This window comes from Myotis brandtii, unplaced genomic scaffold, assembly GCF_000412655.1.
Source record: "Myotis brandtii unplaced genomic scaffold, ASM41265v1 scaffold216, whole genome shotgun sequence".
Classification (NCBI taxonomy): Eukaryota; Metazoa; Chordata; class Mammalia; order Chiroptera; family Vespertilionidae; genus Myotis; species Myotis brandtii.
The window spans coordinates 3,144,743-3,164,687 of record NW_005358092.1 but is presented as its reverse complement, the minus strand read 5'-3'; the positions used below and the strand labels follow the sequence as shown (position 1 = coordinate 3,164,687).

Below are 19,945 nucleotides of genomic sequence, written 5' to 3'. Positions count from 1 at the left end.
GTCCCGGATCAGGGTGGGGGGCCCGCTGGGGTGCCTGGCCAGCCTGGGTGAGGGGCTGATGGCTGTTTGCAGGCTGGTCAAGCCCCCCAGTGGGGACCCTCACCCCATGGGGGTGTGACCAGCCTGGATGAGGGGCTGATGGCCATTTTCAGGCTGGCCATGCTCCCCCGTGACCCAAGCTCCCAGCCTCTCCTTTTTTTCTTTTTCTTTTTTTTTTCTTTTCAGCGCCTCCTTGAGCGGAGGCCAGGGCAGGCTGGAAGCAGGTATCTGGGATTTATTTATCTTCTATAATTGAAACTTTGTAGCCTTGAGCGGAGCCCAGGGCAGGCAGGATGCTTGGCTTCCTCCATCGCCGGGGGCAACCCAAGCTTCCTGCTCGCTCCAGCTCTGTGGCTGCCGCCATCTTAGTTGGGTTAATTTGCATACTCGCTCCTGATTGGCTGGTGGGTGTAGCAGAGTGGAGGGGTGATGGTTAATTTTCATCTTTCTCTTTTATTAGTGTAGATTTAGTCTCTTTAGTAGTGTTTGGTTTGTTCAGATTTTCTAGTTCTTCATGATGCAGTCTTGCTATATTTTGTTTGCTGGTATTTATCCATTTCTTCTAGGCTTTCCAATTTTTTAGCATACAGTTGTTCATAGTAATCTGTTATGATTCATTGTATTTCTATGGGATCAGTTATAACATCTTTTTCATTTCTGATTTTACTTGAGTCCGCTCTCTTTTTTTCTTGATAAGTCTAGCTAAATGTTTATTTTGTTTATCTTTTCAAGCCAGCTCTTAGTTTTATTGATCTTCTTCATTATTGTTTTAGTTTCTATGCAATTTATTTCCACTCTGATTTTTGTTATTTCCTTCCTTCTACTAACTTTGGCTTTGTTTGTTCATTTTCTAGTTCCTTGTGGTGTGAAGTTAAGTTGTGTATTTGAAATCTTTCTTTTTTCTTAATGTAGGCATTTATCTCTATGATCTTTCCTCTTAAAACTGCTTTTGCTATATCCCATAAATTTTGGTATATTGTATTTCAATTTTCATTTGTCTCAAAGTATTTTATTTCTTTTGTTTGTTTGTTTCTTCTTTGACCATTCAGTTTTTCAGTTGCATGTTGTTTAATCTCCACATATTTGTGTGTTTACTTCTTGTAATTGATTTCTAGTTTCATACCATTGTGGTCAAAATAGATGCTTGACGAGATTTAGTCTCCTTAAATTTATTGACTTGTTTGTGGCCTAACATATTATGTATCCTGAAGAATGTTCCATGTGCACTTGAGAAGAATGCATATTTACAGTGTAATTTTTAAATTTAGGTCTTTAGCCAGTTTGAAGTTTATGTGTATGTATGGTATGAGCAGGAATCTAAATACCACTAGGCTCAGTCAACCTGAAATAGTCATTGATTTCTAATGTCTTTAGAGCATAATCTCACTGATCAAATTTTATCAATACAATACTTTTAACTAGTATATTTTTGTAGTATGTTTTATAATTGGGTAGAGCAAGTCCCACATCATCTTTCTTTAAAATATTTTTTTGGGCCCTGGCCCAGTAGCTCAGTTGGTTGGAGCGTCATCCCCTACACCAAAAGGCTGTGGGTTCGATTTTGGTCAGGGCATATACCTAGGTTGCAGATTCAATCCCTGGTCAGGGTGTATACGGAAGGCAACCAATTGATGTTTCTCTCTCTCCCTCTCCCTCTCCTTCCTCCCTCTTTTCTAAAAAAAAAAAAAAATCAATTAATCCTCAGATGAAGATTAAAAAATAAAATATTTTCAGAATTCTTCTTATATATTTACACTTTAGGATACATTTTAGAATTCATTACCAAGTTCCAAAAAGAGTCTTTGGGATTTGATTTGGAAATATATTTATAGCCCAGCCTGGGTTGCTCAGTGGTTGAGCATTGATCTATGAACCAGGAAGTCACAGTTCGATTCCCAATCAGTGCACATGCCTAGGTTGTGGGCTCGACCCCCAGTGTGGGAGTGCAGGAGGTGGCCAATCGATGATTCTCTCTCATCATTGATGTTCCTATCTCTCTCTCCCTATTCCTTCCTCTCTGAAATCAACAAAATATATTTTTTTAAAAGAAAAGAACTATATTTATAGTATACTTTTAGGTAAAAATATATCGATATCATTATCTATATATTATATAGATTATTTATAGCTTACAAATAATCTATATAATATCATTGCCATTTTGTTTCTAAAATTACATATATATACATATATATATATATATGTACAAATATCCTATATAATAAAGAACTAATATGCAAAGTGTCATCATGCCCTCACGCTGTCACGCTGTAACGGCTCAGACACTCAACACTGGGGAGAGACGAATGGGGACCAGCCAGGCACAAATGAACTCACGAGAGAGGAATGGGGACCAGCCAGGCATAAACGAGCTTGCGAGAGAGGAATGGGGACCAGCCAGGCTGCAGCCCAGGAGAGGGACAAGATGCACACCCCATGGTCCTGGGCGCCAGCAGTTGAGCCTGCGCCTGCAGCCCACGAGATGGACAATCTGCACGCCCCACGGTCCCCACAGTCCCTGGCACCAGCAACTGGGTCTGCACCTGCAGCCCAGGAGAGGGACAAATCGCCTGCCCCACAGTCCCGGGTGCCAGTGGCTGCACATGTGCCTGTGGCCCAGGAGAGGAACAAGCCACCCGCCCACAGTCCTCTGTGGCTGCGGCCGGCCCAAGTGAAGCCGGCCCGGATCCCGGGTACCTGCGGCCGGCCAGAGAGAAGGAAGCCCGGGTCCCGGGTACCTGCGACCGGCCGGAAGAGGGAAACCTGGGTCCCGGGTGCAGGGCAAGGCAGAGGCAGTTAGCGGCGATCAGGGCAGCAGGGGAGCAGTTAGGGGTGATCAGGCAGGCAGCAGTAGTTAGGGGTGATCAGGCAGGCAGGCAGAGGGGTTAGGGGCGATCAGGCAGGCAGGCAGGCAAGTGGTTAGGAGCCAGCAGTCCCGGATTGCGAGAGGCAGTCGGACATCCCCCGAGGGGTCCCGGATTGGAGAGGGTGCAGGCTGGGCTGAGGGACCTCCCCCTTCCCACCCCCCCCAGTATATAAAAAAAGTCTCAAAGAATATATAACAAAATATATAGCAGTGGTTATCTCCTGATGCTATGGTTATCTCCTGATGCTAATGTTATAGGTGCTTTTTTTTCTTGGTGGTTTTCTTTTCCAAACTTTTTACAATGCATGTGTAATACTTGTTACTATTAAATCCAAGTATTGCGATCCTGAAAAATGTTATTAAGCTAAAATGTATCCATTAGTAACTTCGTGTTTACTTAACATAGCAGAAGCCAAATAGAATACAAAATATTTCATGGGAGATAAATATGTGACTTATAGAGTCAAGTACAGATAACCTGGCTCGCAACATAAACCAGAGTTGTTCAAATATTCCCAAAAATAATCTGAAGCAATACAACCTGACATTCTCCTTACTGATTTTGAATGATTGACTTCAAAATAAGTGAGGAGAGTTATAGCCTTTTCACATAGCAGTATTTCTGGGTTATATTCTGTGTAGCTGTATTTCCAAGGCACCTGGCCTCTTTGGTTTTCCCATTTCAGAGATTTATATTTATATGACACAGCCAGGCCTTGATATGCACCAAGACTTAGTGTGGTCTAAATCTAGCCTGTGCATGTCTTGATCTTTAGTCAACATTTAGCAGAAAGAAAATTGCTGAATCTGTTCCCAGCTCGTTGATATATTTGAAGCAGCAGCATGTTCATTCTTGGCTCAGAGCATCTAGATTCTATCAACACTGTAGTTAGAACTTGGTTCTCTTTGCTTTTTAATCTACATGCTCTTTTTGGATAATCTTACCAATTTCATAAAAACAGTAACTAACAATAATTATAACAACATGTAACATTTATCAAGCATTTTCTATGTGTCAGGCATTATACTACACTTTATAGGAATACCTCATTAAATCTTTAAAACCATCTATAAATGTTATTGTCCCATTTTACATGAGTAAACCGAGGCTCAAAGATGTCCAAGTCATACAACTATAATTGGCAGAGCAGACATTGGAATCCAGGCAGCCTAACTCTCTGGAGCCTGTGTTCTTAATTACACTTTGAACTCAATTTTTAATTTCTCTCTTTGCCTAATATCAGCTCTGCTTCCTGTGTTTTCAATCTTATTTTTCTAATATCCACATCTATAACTGTCAAAATTATTCTCCATTCCCTGTCACTTAGCTCCACCTCTTATCAGTACTACCTTTGCAAAGTCTTAACATGTGTCTGTTCCTCTCCATGTGCCCAGACCCCACCTTCATTGTACCCTCCTTGACTCTCACCTGGGCTTGTACAGTTACCTCCCTTCATGTATTCTTTTTTTCCACTCAGTCTAATGTTTGTATCTTTATAGCTATCTTCTAAGAAAATGAATCCAATATGTCTCTGTACTGTTTAAAAACTCTTGGACTTCCTTTTGTTATTGTTGTTGTTTTAACAAGATTAAATCTGAACTCCTTAACTTTACATACACAATCTGGCCCCAGTCTGTCTCTTCAGTTTTCTATGGTTCTCCACCCAACCCCATTACCTTGTGCTTCAGCCATATTGAGCATCTCTCTTCCCTAGATCTGTGCCAAGCCCTTTCATAGCTCTATGCATCCGCACTTGTTCCATCTGTTTGAAAGCCTCTTCTGTCTGATCTCCCAGAAAAACTCCTATTCAGCTGTCAAGATCCAAATCACATGTTGCCTTTACTAACATCTTCTCGGACTCCTCCAGGACAAAACATATGTTCATGCCTCGGTTATTGCCCTTACCACGCAGGGTTGTAATGATGTGTTTACGTGTTTGTCTCTTTTATTAACCTATATGGGTCTTCAGAGCAAGAACCAAGTCCAGGTCCTTAATAAATGTTGGTTTAATGCTTGAAGGAATGTCAAAGAGAGTGTTTAAAACAATAAGAAGTTAGAAATATACTTACTCCTAAACAAACAGAAGACTGCCTCATGTCCAAATTAACAGGCCTATGGTAGGGTTGTCTAATGCACTGAATACAAGTGGTACATAGAACGGGGGAAGTCTTTTACATTCTAAGTTTCCCTAAGTCAAGGACCATTATGCAAGATTAAGATCCTGTCTGCGATCATCCCTGTACCTGAGCAGGTGTGTGATACTGGGCCACAGTGGAGAGAGCATTCCACCTGGAACCAGAGTTCTGGGATTGGAGTCCCAGCTCTGCAAATTACAATCCTTGGAACTTGGACTAGTCACTGACTTCTTTAGATCTTATTTTCATGAAAAGACATTTGGTATTTACCTTTTTATTTTCTTGGTTGTTAATTTAGATGTGGGAAGACTTCGCATAGAAAGTGTCTCTTTTATTGTTTCTTTTTCTTTTTTAGTTTTATTGAGGTATAATGGACAAATAAAATTGTGATATATTTAAAGTGTGATGATTTGGTATGCTTATACATCATGAAAGGATTCCCACAATCGAGTTAACACATTCATCATCTCACATAGTTTACTTTTTGTCTTTATAAGAATACTTCGGTTATACTCTCTTAGCAAATTTCAATTATATACAGTGTAATCAACTATTGTCACCATGTTTAACCTTAGATCCTCAGACTGTATTCATCTTATATCTGAAAGTCTGTACCCTTTTAACAACCTCATTACCCCCATTCCCCAGCCCCCTGGCAACTACCATTTTACTCTCTGATTTTATGAGTTCAACTTTTTTTTCCAGATTTCACATATAAGTGATACCATGCAGTCTTTGTCTTTCTCTGCCTGGCTTATTTCACTTAGCATAATGCCTTCCAGGTTCATCCATGTTGTTGCAAATATCATTTCTTTATTGATAAACAATAATTCTTAACTCAGTGCAAATAGGATTGTTTTTTTTTAAATCTGAAATCCATCTTTTCTTTCCCTCTCAGCTTCAGAGTGAATTAGAAAAAGGTGAGCGGGACAATGCAGAACTGCAGGAGTTTGCCAACGCCATTCTCCAGCAGATCGCAGACCACTGCCCCGACATCCTGGAGCAAGTGGTCAACGCATTGGAAGAATCATCCTGACCCTGCTTCGTGGGGAGTGGCCAGCCAGCAGCCTAGTGCAGTGAACCCAGGAGCCAAGAAAAGCGAACTATGAGGACAGGCACCCAGATACTTCTTGGCACCCTGCAAACACTACGAACTCCATCCTACCGTGGTTAGCTCTTGAAGTGCGATTCCAGCTCCACTTCTACATCTGTCATCTTACTCTGCTGGTCTCAATTGGATGTTGTCTCTACACTTATTTTTTTATGTTCAAGGTGGGTAAGTGGCCAAGTCTCCATGAAGAACCGTGATCTGGTCATCAACAGTGGAGAACTCTGGAAGCTGGTGGCTCTGCCCTCACAGAGGGTCATGGAGTAGGGAGCCTCTTACTTCTGTCCTTGACATGGGAACTAAACCTGGAATCTACTTGGAGTTCAGCATACTGAGAGAATGCTTCCCCATGGACAAGAGAGCTGAGTGTCCTAAAATCACAACAGGTGCTTTCTCCTAAAAGGATTTTTAAAAAATCTCAAAAAGATATTATTAGAAAAAGAGAGAGGGTTAAAGAGAGAACAGGGACAAACAGAAAACTGACTCTTCTTAAACTGTCTCTTTTGTTTACTTTCATCTGCAGTGTTTTATGCGGGGGAGCCACAAGCAGGCCTCCTCGTGGCTCAGTGTACACTAACACCCGGCCTTGTTTCGCATATGCGTGCTCTTGTCCTCGACCAGTTAACGACGGTGGTGCAAGCAGTTCTCCCCCTAGTCCTCTTGTGTAAGACCTTTGGCCTTTTGCTTAGTCAGATCATATATCTCTAATGGAAAGAGAAGAGGGGTTTGACGTGAGGCGCTGTCATCACCAGCTCTGCTTCTGGAGATGGCCATTGCCAGGGTCAGGCTGTTTCTCCTGAACATCTCCCTCATCAGGCCCCTGAGCCCCAGAAGAATGCTTCTGCCTTCCCCCACCATGCTCCAAGCCCAGTGGTCACTGAACTCTCTGACCCACCTTCCACCCTTGTAGCTTAACTCTTAATTTGCACTGCTAGAACCTTAGCTTCATGCATTGCCTGAAACCTCCTCTGACACAAATGAATGTTCTCATCCCACACACATTCCTTCCTCCATTCTTTCATTCAAAGAATATTTATGAAATGCCTACTGTTAGGCAGTCATCCTTGTGGGAAAAATGGAGGAGAGGTATAAAGGATTCTATGAGACATACCTGCTTGAGTCAAAGCAGCAAAAGGCATACTCTTCCTCTCCCCCATCTTAATAGAAGGTATCTTTTCCAGAAAATCTTTCCTAAATCAGCATTTCTCACTTCTCACTATAATAGAATTGATGGATTTGGGGGCTGGGGCTGAGTCACTTACTTGCCATTTGGTGATTCAGGACTTTTGCTTGTTGTTACCCTGAAAGAGCATACTGTTCAGGGGCCTGTGAGAGTAGGTGGTGTTTTCTCAATACATCTCCGTGCACCTCGTGGAGCTTGGCCAGCTCCATGTCACAAATGAGAAAATTGACCCCAAAGTTGCAAATCCACCTGAAGATATTGGCATTTTGGAAAGCATTTTCCCCATGCATAGACAATGACAGTCATAAACAATATCAGGCACCAAGAATAGACCACTTAACCAAAATCTAGGCCTTTGACCACCTCTGTGACCAGACACCCACCAGATACTCACATCTTCTGATAAGAGTTGCTGGGCTAAAGGGCTTTGTCCTGCGTTTTCTCCTTTGCCCTTTCCCAATTACTCACCCAAAGAATCTGATGCTGCCTGTAAAGTCATCACGGCCATCAGTGCAGTATCTTCCCCACCAGCAAGCCTTGACTGTCTCATTAACTTATATGGTCGAATCTCCAGCTGCCATGACTCCTGCTGTAAAACAGTCCCCCCTGTGAGACGCTGTAGAGTGTTCCTTATCAAAGGTTTAAATGGACTCTGCTCATAAACTTCTTACTGAGATGCTTCCTGATAGCCAGGCTGGCCGGAGCGGGGGCACAGGGGTTAGATATAAAGTGGTGGTCATTTGTGGTCAATTACCTCAGTTTCATTTATTTATTGCACTGCCCATAAATCATGTAGATAGCCCCTAGTATTTTAGGGGGGAGTATTAGAATCTCACTTTAAATGCCATAAGGAAAGAACTGAGGTATGACGACAGCCTTCACAGGACTACAGCAGAACAGAAAGCAGAAGAGGCCATGCCCAGGGAAGTGGCCTGGCCTGGCACTGGCTGGCTGTGGCCTAGCTGATCTGGCAAGAGAAGGCATCAGTCAGGTCTCTCTCTGGGTCCCACTGATTTGGCCTTTACCACCAAATGCAATACCTGCCACTCTTGCCCACGTGTTTCATGACTCTCACTGCACCTTCTTCCTTCCTCTTTTCATTTCACCCCTTCCTGTTGCTCTCCCTCTAAAACCTTATGGAAGTCCTCTAGACAAGTGCTTCTGAGAAGAAAAATTTCTGGGGCAGACAGCATCTGTCTGGTCTCTATGAACCAAAGCAGGGAGTCTCATTCATTCTTCCTAGTATCTCAAATGGTTCTGAGGACTTTTTGGTCCTAGATGAATTAGGCTCTGGCTAAAGTTCAATGGTGAACATGACGTGCATTTACATTATAGGTGCAAAGTCTATACAGTTTCTATCTAGTGTTTAGAGTATCTTACTGAGTTTAAATCATTCATCGAGCCAGCATTTACTAAATGCACAGTTCCCATCACGCAAGGACTATCATTTTGTGACCTTTTTATGATATTCAAGGTTTCACAAGGTCACTCAGCTACTACCAAATATTAGTATGTAGCCTTGAAAACTCACTGAAGGTTGCCTATAATGTTCACCAAACTCATCCATTCCATTGGCAAGCCTAGTTGCCCCTTAATACCTAAATATTTGTATCCCCAAATGAAGATCATCATAAAGGGGACAAGAAGAAGAGTGGGTGGAATCCAACCTGGAGCGCATGACTAAAGAAAGAAAATGTGGCTTTTCGTCTTTTTCATATCCCTCTATCCCAGGTACTCATTGAGTCCTTGATGAAGTATTGAATTGAGATTTTACAAGGAATACCATTTGAAATAGAAAAGACTTTAAGTGGGCTTTAACATATTAAGAAATATGCATGGGAATCCTGAAATCCATCTCCATTCTAACCTTTGACCTTGTATGTTGCAATCTAAAGAAGATCTAAGTTCCTTTCTCTCTTTCTTACCTTGGGCTTTAAAAATACTAATAAGGCATACCTGGACCCAAGGCCATCTTCAGTGTCACTAGTGGCAGTGTGACCTGGCACTTTTGTGAGTGAAAGTCTGTTTCGTTTTCCATGAGGAGCTCATTGGCTCACCCACTCCGCAGAGTGAGAGAAAAGGAAGAGGAAGCCATCACAGAGTTTTAGTCTACTGCTAAACCAACCCCTCCCTTGTTGATGGTCAGGATTGGCATTTGGATTTGCTGCTAGAGAGTCCTGCTGATACCAGAGCCCTCCTGCCCTTCTGTTTGACCCCATTAAGCATAGGCCCGCTGGCTACCCTCAGGGTCTTTGAGGAAAGAGCAAATGGAGGAGTATGTCACCACATAAAATGTGACCCTCACATGACACCTGCTAAGTTCCCATGGGCCTGTATCAGCAATATCTGTAACTCTCATGTCTGCCTCCCCAGCCTCATCTCCCCACCTGCAAACGTTCAGACTGTGGAAAAGGAGATGAGAAGGGAGTGGATGCAGGCAGCACGCTGCCCTTTGCAATGCCTGCAAGGCCACGCATCCACCCATCACTGCCAGTCCCTGGGCTCTCAGGAGAGTGACTTCAACCATTTAAAGAAATGTTTTAAAGGAATCTGCAATTTCCTCCATGTGAACTAAGGGAATACTTGGGCAAGAAAAAAACATACAAGGAAATCCTTCTGAACAAAATGGCTGTCTTTACTCTTTTTAAGCAAAAACTGTTTCGAAACTTTTTAGTGTCAAAACTGTAACCAAGTGTCTCCTGATTTCCCCCAATGTGTTTAGTGAGTACTGTGACCCTAATATAGGTATTGCTCCTCTGACTCTGGGAGGAGAGGTGGTTTGAGGACTGGTTTTGTGGGGAGCAGGTTTTTGTCCCATCCCACCTCCTCCTTTGTTTCTCTGCTTGTCAATATTGTCTGTGTGGTTCAGAGAATTTGGGCAGTTACATTGTGTCCATTGTTGAGATTATTAAGATATTAAAAAGTAGTAGTAGAACTGAAAAAATAAAGAGCTGTGTTTTAAAAAATGCAAATCAATATCATGTAAAAGGAATTCAAGCTATGGGGCAGCCAGACTCCGCCCTTCCTCCTAAGCTGCCTTAGGTGGCAGCTGGGCTGGCCGCTTGGGAAGTTCAAGGACCACACTCCAAGCAGGTGACTGCGTGGCTGAACGACAACTGCTGAGGGAAAGGAATGGGAATCTGGGTCTCAGAGCTCCAGTCGTGCCAGCGCTTTCCTACACATCCTCAGGTCCTCTGGGTAGTTTGTGACCCCATAACCACCCTCACCCCCACGTCGGTCCCAGCTCAGTGTGCCTAACACTATGTGGCCACCTGGGCTTGACTCTGAAGCCCCACCCCTGGCAGCAGCCTGTACAGGCCACAGAACCTCTCTCCTGCCCACTTGGTGCTATATCATCCAGTGACCATCCAATATGGACCAAGCACTGGCCAGCCCAGAGCCTGCAGTCCGGTGAATGCGTTATACTCAGATCTCAGTTCCTTCTGGCTTCAGTCCTAGACTCTTTCCCTTTAAGATTTTTAGTCCCAGATCTCCTGGGCCCAGGCCACCTCTTGTGGCCCTCCCCCGCCCCCTCTGAGATGCCATTGTCAGGGAAGGAAGTGAAGCCTGCTGAAGCCAGGGAATCCAGCCCTGGGCCAGAGCAAGCCCTCTGAGCCCAGCCGTTTCACACCACACCAGTATTGCATCACCCTCTAAGGCAGCCAGGCCCACCCGAGGGCAGCACACCGCCCCTCCGGCCTGATGGCTGCGCAGGACCAGCCCCGAACCTGCCCACACAGCAGGGTGTCCAGGATGGGGACTGGGGTCTCCCTGGGACATGCACCCTCTGCTCCAGAAGAGAAGTGCTGCACTTTAGTAAGGAGCTGGGGGAGGAGGGGGGGTGCTGGTCACTGTTTCCTTGTAGCTTGAGTTCCTTTTGGTGACAGTAGCAGCCGCAATGGTGGTGTCTGTGATGCAAATGCACCTGCTGCCTTCAAGTGTGTGTGTGTGTGTGTGTGTGTGTGTGTGTGTGTGTGTGTGTGGTGGCCAGTCGCATTACTGACAGGATAACGACACTACAGAGAAATTGTGTTATAGTCAACTTTGCCTTGATAATTATTGTAAACACTTTGTTTTTTTTCTTTTATATTCACAAACTAAATCCATCGGGAACTTATAAAATTATTTAAAAATTATGTGCTGTGTCTTTCTTTGAGTCTCATCCAGACTGATACTTCAAGTGAGCGGTGGCCTCAGATGGGAGAAAAGCAGGGGGAGGCCAGCAGTCCCCAAGGGGTCAGCCCTGGTGGTAGGGTGCCCATCCCTGAGGGGGGCGAGGAGTTGGCAGCACGCGCCGCCCTGACAGGCCTGACTGGGTGGTCTCAGAAGAGCGAGCCTCCTTTAGGTTCCCACTTACACTCGATTGGCAGCCCCCTTAATTGCCTTTTACAGTCAATTTCCACTTCCCTATTCCTTCCTTACCCCCTAGGCCCTGAGCCAGGTTCCCCGTTTCTGATCTAACTGTTCAAGAGCATAAAGTAGACCCACTGCTGAGGGCCAGTGCAGCGGCTCTTGCTTAGATGGCAGACAGTGAGGAGGGTCCCAGCCTGACAGGGTTTTCTCCAGAATTGGGTGTGTTCTGATGTATTAACTCTGGGATGTGAGCTGCCAGTCAGCGGAAGCGCAGAGACCAGCAGTGACGGAGCCCCGAGAACCTGTGCTTCAAGAATGTCCAACCTCGCTATTTGTCTTGGGCCTGATGCTCAATAAGAAATTATTCTGAGATACTTTTTTTATGAGAATCTGTTAGATTCATTTCTGTGTCAACCCCAAAAGAGAACCAGCCTGCTTGCTGCATTTCCTTCCCTCCCTGGTACAGTCTGTTGCCCACTGTGCGTTGGCGCTTAGCTAGAGCGGCAGAGTCCCTGGTAGGTGGTCCCAGTGCACCTGGCTCTGCCCCGCCTCACCCTTTTTGCAGCCTATGGCTGCTCCCCAGCCCGCCAGGTGGAGGGGCACAGAGACCGTGCCATTCCATTCACAGGACTGGAAGCCTGGGGCTGCTCACCATCTCAGCAGGAGGCAGGTCTCTGAGACCTTTACCAGCAGAACGTGTTACACGGTACAAAATCACCACACGCAGGCGTGTCCACAGATTACCCTGGTCAGCTGTTTCTAGGGTTTTCCATTCGTCTTTTCCACTGTTTGTTTACACTCTCTGTGGTCTACCAGCACTTGGTTTCAACAAATGGATGCAGAGACTATGCGGTTTAAGGAAATATGAGAGGAGAACTTGCAATTGAGAATTCCATTCATTAACTTTTTTTTCTGAATTGGGAAAAGACTGCTATTACAGTGGGGCCTTGACTTACGAGTTTAATTCATTCCGTGATGGAGCTCGTAACTCAAATTACTCGTATGTCAAATCATAAAGTGAACGAGTGAGACACGTGATGCTGGGCTGATGTGGCATTCACTGTGACGTTCACTGCGCCAACTAGCGGTGGGGTATCTGAAGCTGGCTCGTACCCCGAATTTTAGCTCGCAACTCAAAGCAAAAAATCGGCCGAGAGATGGCTCGTATCTCGAAAAACTTGTTAGTCGGGACACTCGTAAGTCAAGGCCCCACTGTATTTGATTTGGGGGATGTAATATCTCAAGCTTGCTCAAAATTGATTAAGAATTAGTTAGAACTTGGGGTGGGGGAGCGTTCCGAGGAAGCAGCTTGAGCCCCATCAGCTTTCCCAGATGTCCTAGGAAGAGCCCTGGCCTCATACCCAGGAGCCCTGGACCTCTCAGCCTCTAACCTTTCCCTCTGTAGAATGCTGCTGCTTTCATCGAGGTCACAAGCCATGATGAGGATAATAAATAGTTATGTTTTTCTTTTTGAAAGTTCTTTTAAGAGTGTAAAGCATAAAATTGCTTTCTTCACATCCACAATGTGCTTTAAAATTATCCAGTATGTGTACTGAGGAGGGGGCAAGGAGAGGAAACAGGAAAAGATGGACCATGAGACCACATGGCTGATGCTAGTCAGTGGCTACATGGGTTCATATACTATTAGTGACCCAGTGCATGGATGCATGCACATTGAAAGGAAATTAATTAGACGGTGACCGGCAGGGTGGGATTGTGCGAGACAGTCCAGATACGCCCTGGAGCCAGTCTCCTACGGTCCCTCCCAGGCCAGCCGCTGGAAGGGCTTCTGCAGAGTGAGCACCTCCGGCAGGTGGGGTCCCTCAGCCTGGCCTGCGGGATCGGGCCAAAACCAGCAGTCCGACATCCCCCAAGGGGTCCTGGAGTGCGAGAGAGCACTCTGCAAAGTTGCTGTCTTACAGGGTGTGTAACGCAAATGCAAGTGTGCAATAAACCAGATTCAGGGCCAACAGTGCCCCAGCAGCAACATAACCCACGGCCGAAGGTGGAATCGTGCAGCCCTGCGAGGAATCAGGCTCCCTCCTCTCTGGTTTCAGGGTGTGTCACCTGAGAACTGCCGCTGCCAAGTCACCGCAGCTTGTCAGCTCCTGCATTGAGAGCCTGCCCCCTGGTGGTCAATGCACATCATAGTGACTGGTCAGACAGTCAGACACTTAGCATATTAGCCTTTTATATATATAGATTCTCTATTTCTGTGTACGTTTAAAATTTTCCTAAGTTATATATTCGCATCCTTCCATTGTACTTGCTCAGTGATCACAGATGGACCTTCCCCCACCCCCACCCTGGATCCACATTCACAAAATGCCACCATAGCCCTCAGTCCAGTATTCATGCCCCTGTGTTATAGGGACCAGGCATGCAGGTAGCAACAGCATGTGTGCCAGGTTCAGTTCTCAACACTTCACATGTTTTATCTCATCTCCATGGCAATCGGAGCAGGTAGGTACTATTATCCCCATCTTAGGGGTGAGGCACAGTGTGGCTGAACACCTTTCCCAAGGTCACACAGCTGCTGGCAAGTGGTAGGGCTAGAATTTAAACCCCACTCTGTCTCCAGAGCTTGTGCTCTCCAGCCCACCACTGTGGCCATGTGTCTCAGGGAGCTCGCAGTCCAGTGTGAGCAGGCAATGCTTGTCATAGACCTTCAAGTTTGACCTTGAAAAATGAATTAAATTTTGCCAGCAGAGGAGTTCAAGGATGAGGGGGCAGAAAAGAGGGCCTGCGTAAAGACAGGGAGCTAGGAAAGGACATAGGGTGTTGGGGGTAGCAAGCAGTCCAGTGTCGATGGGTCAAATACTGCTTGGCTTAGGAGCACAGAGATGACATGGGGGCCACCATGTAACTTCAAAGGAGGTTGGATGGGCCCCTATCGTGAGGGCTCTGTAATGCCCTGGACAGGATGGTAGCTTGGGAGAGCATTCCCCACGCTGCCAGTGACCTAACCACAAGGCTAATCAAAACAGCACCGGGCATGTCAACTCTGGGAGTCTCCGGCCTTGCTGACCCTGAGAGCTGTCAGAGATGGTGAAGAAAAGGCCTTGGCCTGGAGCTGCCACAGGAAGCTGCCCAACGTTACACAGCGAGGAAGTGAGGGACCTGGGCTTCACCCAGCGGGTCTGTTTCCATTCCTTTCTCTCCAGTTCCTTCCACTAGCTTGCAGCACCATCAAAGACTCACAGCTGAGTAGGAAGCAGATTGTGGTCTGGGACACAGGAGGCTGCCGCCTTCGACAGTTTGAGGCACCAAGGCCAGGTGGTGGTTGGGGGTTTTGGAGGAAAGAGGGGAATCCTGGGCCTGGCTTGTTCAGCGGGATGGATGAGAGTCACACCAGGAGTTCATGCTCTATTAGGCTCTGGGTGCCATTTATTCCCCAAGAATCAGACAATGCGGCACTAAGAATGTTCTCACCTTCTTCCGCCTTTATAGGGAAAGGACTGAGGCTTGACAACTTGGTAATTCCATGTCAGCCCTCCCCATCCACTGAGGCCGTTTCTTTGACATCTTGTCGGGAAAGAAGTTATTACCCTTCCGCAAGCCATGGTTCACAGGGCGACTGGGACATTAGACGCCTCTTGCTGGTCTTCCTGCGAACCCAACCCTCTGTCTTCCTTCCAGCTGCTCCAGACAGAGCGCTGACATTCACCCTCCCCTTCCCGAATTAGCTCTCCGCCCACCCACCCACAGCCCCGCAGCCTTGCTTGTGAGAGTGAAGAACTGAGCCGTGTTCCACTTAAGAGGGAGAACTGGACATGTGAGGAAAGACGTCCGTCAGATGTCTGCGGAGTTTCCATGCCAAGAAACTGTCTCTGGCCTCTGATGATTCCTGTTTGGTTCATCTTGAACTTGAGTTTTTTTTATTATGATTTTGCTCTTAAGGGTTGTCGGAAATGAGGCTTTGGAGGGCATCTGTTTGCAATCTGAACTTGGACTTGTGTGCACGTTTTAATGGGTTGGTGTCCCTGGACACCACTGTGCATTTGTGCTGAGAACATCCCCGGAATCGAGAACTTCTGTGATGGCGCTCCACCACCCTCCCACGGCCGCACGGCCGGCGCTGAGGGGACCGAGGGGATGAGGCAGCACCTCGCAAACACAGGGCAGGCTCCAGGGTGAATAGGGGACTGGAGGGTTTGCATCCACTTTTCCTACATTATAAGAATTAATGTCAGGATAACCCTGCAGCTTTTAGGAGTCATCTGACTCTTTAGGGGAGAAGAAAACTCAATAAGCCAGGCAGCCTTTCTCGTCAACTGAGCTCATTACTGGACATCCCCATGTTGCTAGCTGCCCGCAGGACACCCGCCCTCGAGGGGCTGTACAGCCTCAGGGTGCCAGCCTCAGGGTGCCTGCCTCAGGGTGCCTGCCTCAGGGTGCCTGCCTCAGGGTGCCGGTCCCCAGCTCCCCCACTCCTCGCCCAGAGAGCCTCTGCATGGCCGGCAGGGGTTTGGGGAACAGGATGCTCATCCTGTGAATGTGCAGAGAACCAGCTTCTCAATTTTAGGGCAAAGTAAGGCTTGGCCTGTAGGAAACTTGGCCTTGAACACGAGGCAGGTGGGCCAGTAATGGGTTCCCATCCTGGTTTGGGTGCTTATGAGCTGTGCAACCTTGGAGGATTCACTTGACTTCTTCGACCTTCAGTTTTCTCATTTTTTTAAATAGAAACAATACTTGGAACAGTGCGGGCGAAGCGTCAGTCCCATGACAGCCACAGCGGGCACCCGACGCCGTCGGTCCCATTCGGTCCGTGTGTAGGTGAGCTCTTGCTGGGCAGCACCCACCCAGTGTGGGCCGGGATTGTCCTCCTGGCCAGCGAGGGAATCCGCGTAGTTTTGCCTAAAGCCTTGAAAATGGGACCATCTCCTTTACTGACGTGCATCACACTTTGACCAGCGCCTCTCAGGGGCTGTCTCCTGCTCCAGGCGTCCTCCCTAAATGTGAGAATTGCCTGTAGATGTGAAGTTGAGGCCTGGAATGGAAGTCTCCTGTGGGGAGATGACGACCTCTCCTCTCAGCCCCTTTTCTGGGCTCCCTCGGGCGTGTGCAGGAGGGCACCGACAGAGGGCGCGGGAACTGCCTGCCTGGGGGCCCCTGGGCCTGGGCTGCAGTCCCTTCCCCCAGGGGAGTCAGATGCCAACAACCATATTGCTTCTGCTTTAGGAGAAGACCCAGCTGCCAATGTGCCTGCCTCATCAGCTGGGCGGGTTACCCTCCGGCAGGGATGGGCTCCTGAGAGCCAGCTTTGTCTGCCTGCCTGTTGGTCACTGTGACAAAGGCCCAGGGAGCCTGGAGCCCAGCGCGGATGGTTCCGCCAGAATGTCATTGTGGAGTGCGGGCCGCAGCCACAAACAAAGCGCATTCCAATGCCTCCGAGCCTCCTGTGCGGACTAATGCGTGCAAAGGCGCCTGAGGTGTCCCTTTCAGCCGAGTGAGAGGACACTGACCTCCGTTTCCTGCCACCCAAGCCCTGGCCTGCTCTTCCTGTCCCGCTGCAAGGCTCCTGAGGGCAGGGAACGTGTCTGTTCCTCCTCTGGGTCCTCTACATGCCAGCGGCGCACGCTCAGCCCATGGTGCGGCTTACCCAGTGGTCCACACTGGTTTGCTCACTGGCTGGCTTCCCACGAGCTTCGTATTCCAGGAGACGCTTCTCCACAGCTGGCCCCGCGTTAGCCCATGTTACTGGACACGTGTCAGTCCCTGAGATGTTAGCGCGGACATCCGTTATGAACCGAGCTGCCCCTGAGGGCAGGGCAGGGCACAGCTAGCGTGCTCAATTTCCTTGTTTCCTGGCCAGGGCGCCAGACAGCAGGGCCCTCCAGCTGCCTCTCCTGTGCGAACTACCGAGAGGGCAGCAGCCAGAGTCTGACGGTGGAGCCTCAGCTGTCTGAGGGTCTACCAGGACCTGCTCTAAGCCCCTCAGCACTTCTATTTCCTTCCCGGGCTCTCGAGAATTCCGATAAGGCTCCTTCCCCACCTCATCGGCCTTGGGAAGGGAGTGACTCAGAATCTAATGCAGGTATTTGTTCTTCAGAGGAAAACCTTCATGCAAAAGGGCTCTTTTGATGTTTTGGGAACTTGCCAGGGACTGAAACGCAGCCAGTGTTTCCGTGTGTGTGTGTGTGTGTGTGTGTGTGTACATTCATCCTTGCTCTATGTTAATACACACACACATACACACACGGAGAGAGGTTTTGGCCAAGTGTGAGGGGTCTCCATGTTATGAAGGAAATGAGTAAACAACTTCAACATTTTTGTTTTCCTCTGAGGCTTGCAAAGAAGGTGTTAAGAGCACAAGATTTAAATCATAAACTTTATTAAAAGCCAAACAGCCCAATGTGCAACTCTTGCCAACTTGGACAGTCTTTGGGATAAAGCTCCACTGAGCTAATCCAGAAGGAATCAAGTGGTGGAAGACCATGGGTGGGGAGGCCGAGCCTGACTCAGCCCCCACGGGGGGGCCCAGGAGGATGGAGCAGGAGCCCAGGTAAGGCCTTTGAACTACTGATTCTGTTTTCTACCTTTCCTCAGACTGTTTCCTTAACAAGCAGACCTTGATTAGGCCTGGAGGACTTATGCAAGGCAGGGCAGCGTCTCCTCTGGCAAGTCCCCGAAGTGGCCAGAATCACCCGCTGAGTAAGATGTGAGGGACAGAGAGGGAAGCGCCAATCACTCACCCGCTGGGCTCCTCTCCAACAACCTGAGGGCGACCTCACCTCCAAACACTAGTTGCTTCTTTCCTGGGGGCAGGCACTACACTCAGCATCTCACAAGACACAGAAATATGAATAAGATCCCCGCTTGCAAGGAGTTCTAACTCCAGATGAGGAATCAGAGCAAAGTCATTAATCCGTGTTGAGCAATGTCATTCAGGTGGGGTCAGAGGGCAGGGGACCACCCTCACCTCCACACTCAGCTCCACGCCGTCCTCCCCGTGACCTGCTGAGCTCAGGCGCTTGGTGCCCTCCTGGCCCAGCTCCTGTCCTGGATCTGTTTCCACTCCTGAGGACATTTTGCACCACCAAGTCCCTTGTGATTTTTGTCACTGGACTTGCACGTGCCTTGTCTCCCCGCTCTGGCACAAGCTTGCCAAGGGCAGGAGCCATCTCTGCAGGGCCCAGCAGCACCTGGGGCAGAAGCCATTCCACTCCTCACCTGACATAGCTCTCCATCCCTGAACTGGCCCCTCTGGGCTCTTGGACCCGAGGGAGCCAAGGGAGCCGCTGAGGAGCTAAAGACAGCGCTGGTGCCAGGAGGGGAGGGAGGCTCAGTTAGTGGGCACGGGACTTTCTGGCTAGTTAGACTGAACAGCTTCAGGAGACCCACTGATCTTTCCTGTCTTAGCAAAAGTATTGATTTTATTATAAGGGGTCAAAAACCATCAGCACAACTTGGGACTGGCTACAGAATCCTACCGATCTCAGTGCAATCGCCCGGAGTAGGAGGGCCTTTGCCCAGAATCACTGAGACCCTCAAAGCTCTGAGACATGGGAGTGGGTCTGGCGGGACTTCATCTGATCCCCTTGGCATAGGTGTTTGTAGGAGTCTCCGTAAACAGCGATTAAATGGTCTTGATGGGATATGTGTCTGCAAACCAGGGCTTCTTTTCAATGCAATGACTTCCTCCTGGAGTTTCTTTGACTTCTCCCTCCTAAGGAAGAGAGGGGCCACGTGCCATGACCTCACGGTGCAGCGAGGGCCCGGAGGTGACTCACAGGCGCAGTGACTGCTCCCCTTGCCCGGACAGCAGGGAGATGCCCCAGGACTAAAGGACGCCTGGGCCTGCCCCCGCTGTCCCAGGGGACAGCTCCTCCAGCCCGCACCTGTCCAGCCTTTCCCAGCAGCGGCCTCATTTCCTTCCTCCCCCATTCTCTCCCTTTGCTTAAAAAGACCCCACCGCAAAAAGTGTTTTCTTCTCTTCTCCAAATGTAGCAACCTGATGAGGACCCCCAGGGGCCGGCTGCAGGAGCTGCTGTGCAGGGGCCACAGAGCCACTTGGAGTCAGGCCTGTCCCAGTGGGGTGGGGAGCAATTGGCCTGAATCTCCAGGACAAAATCCCCGAGCCAGGTCAGCGGGGAAGTGTCCTGACCCAAACAACTGTATTTATGTTCTGTGTCTCTCACTAGCTTTTCGTGGGATGCCTTTTGAAGTTTGCTGACCTGTGTTGGTCTCCAGGTTTGCATCAGTCACTGCTGACTGTGGGTAGCTTTGGCTCCCAGGGCAAACCCAGGCGGCCACTGCC

General features: G+C 48.0%; 1 protein-coding gene across 4 annotated transcripts in view; it reads left to right on the top strand.

Annotated features, from left to right (window-relative positions):
* Positions 1 to 11,468, top strand: part of ERC1 (ELKS/RAB6-interacting/CAST family member 1) — a 462,570-nt gene extending 451,102 nt beyond the window's left edge. For all 4 annotated transcript variants that reach the window (XM_005865924.2, XM_005865923.2, XM_005865922.2 and 1 more), the window contains one exon: positions 5,940 to 11,468. In XM_005865924.2, the coding sequence (XP_005865986.1) occupies positions 5,940 to 6,077 (138 nt within the window). In that variant the 3' untranslated portion in view covers positions 6,078 to 11,468. The remainder of the gene's footprint in view (positions 1 to 5,939) is intronic.
* The last annotated feature ends 8,477 nt before the right edge of the window (positions 11,469 to 19,945 follow it).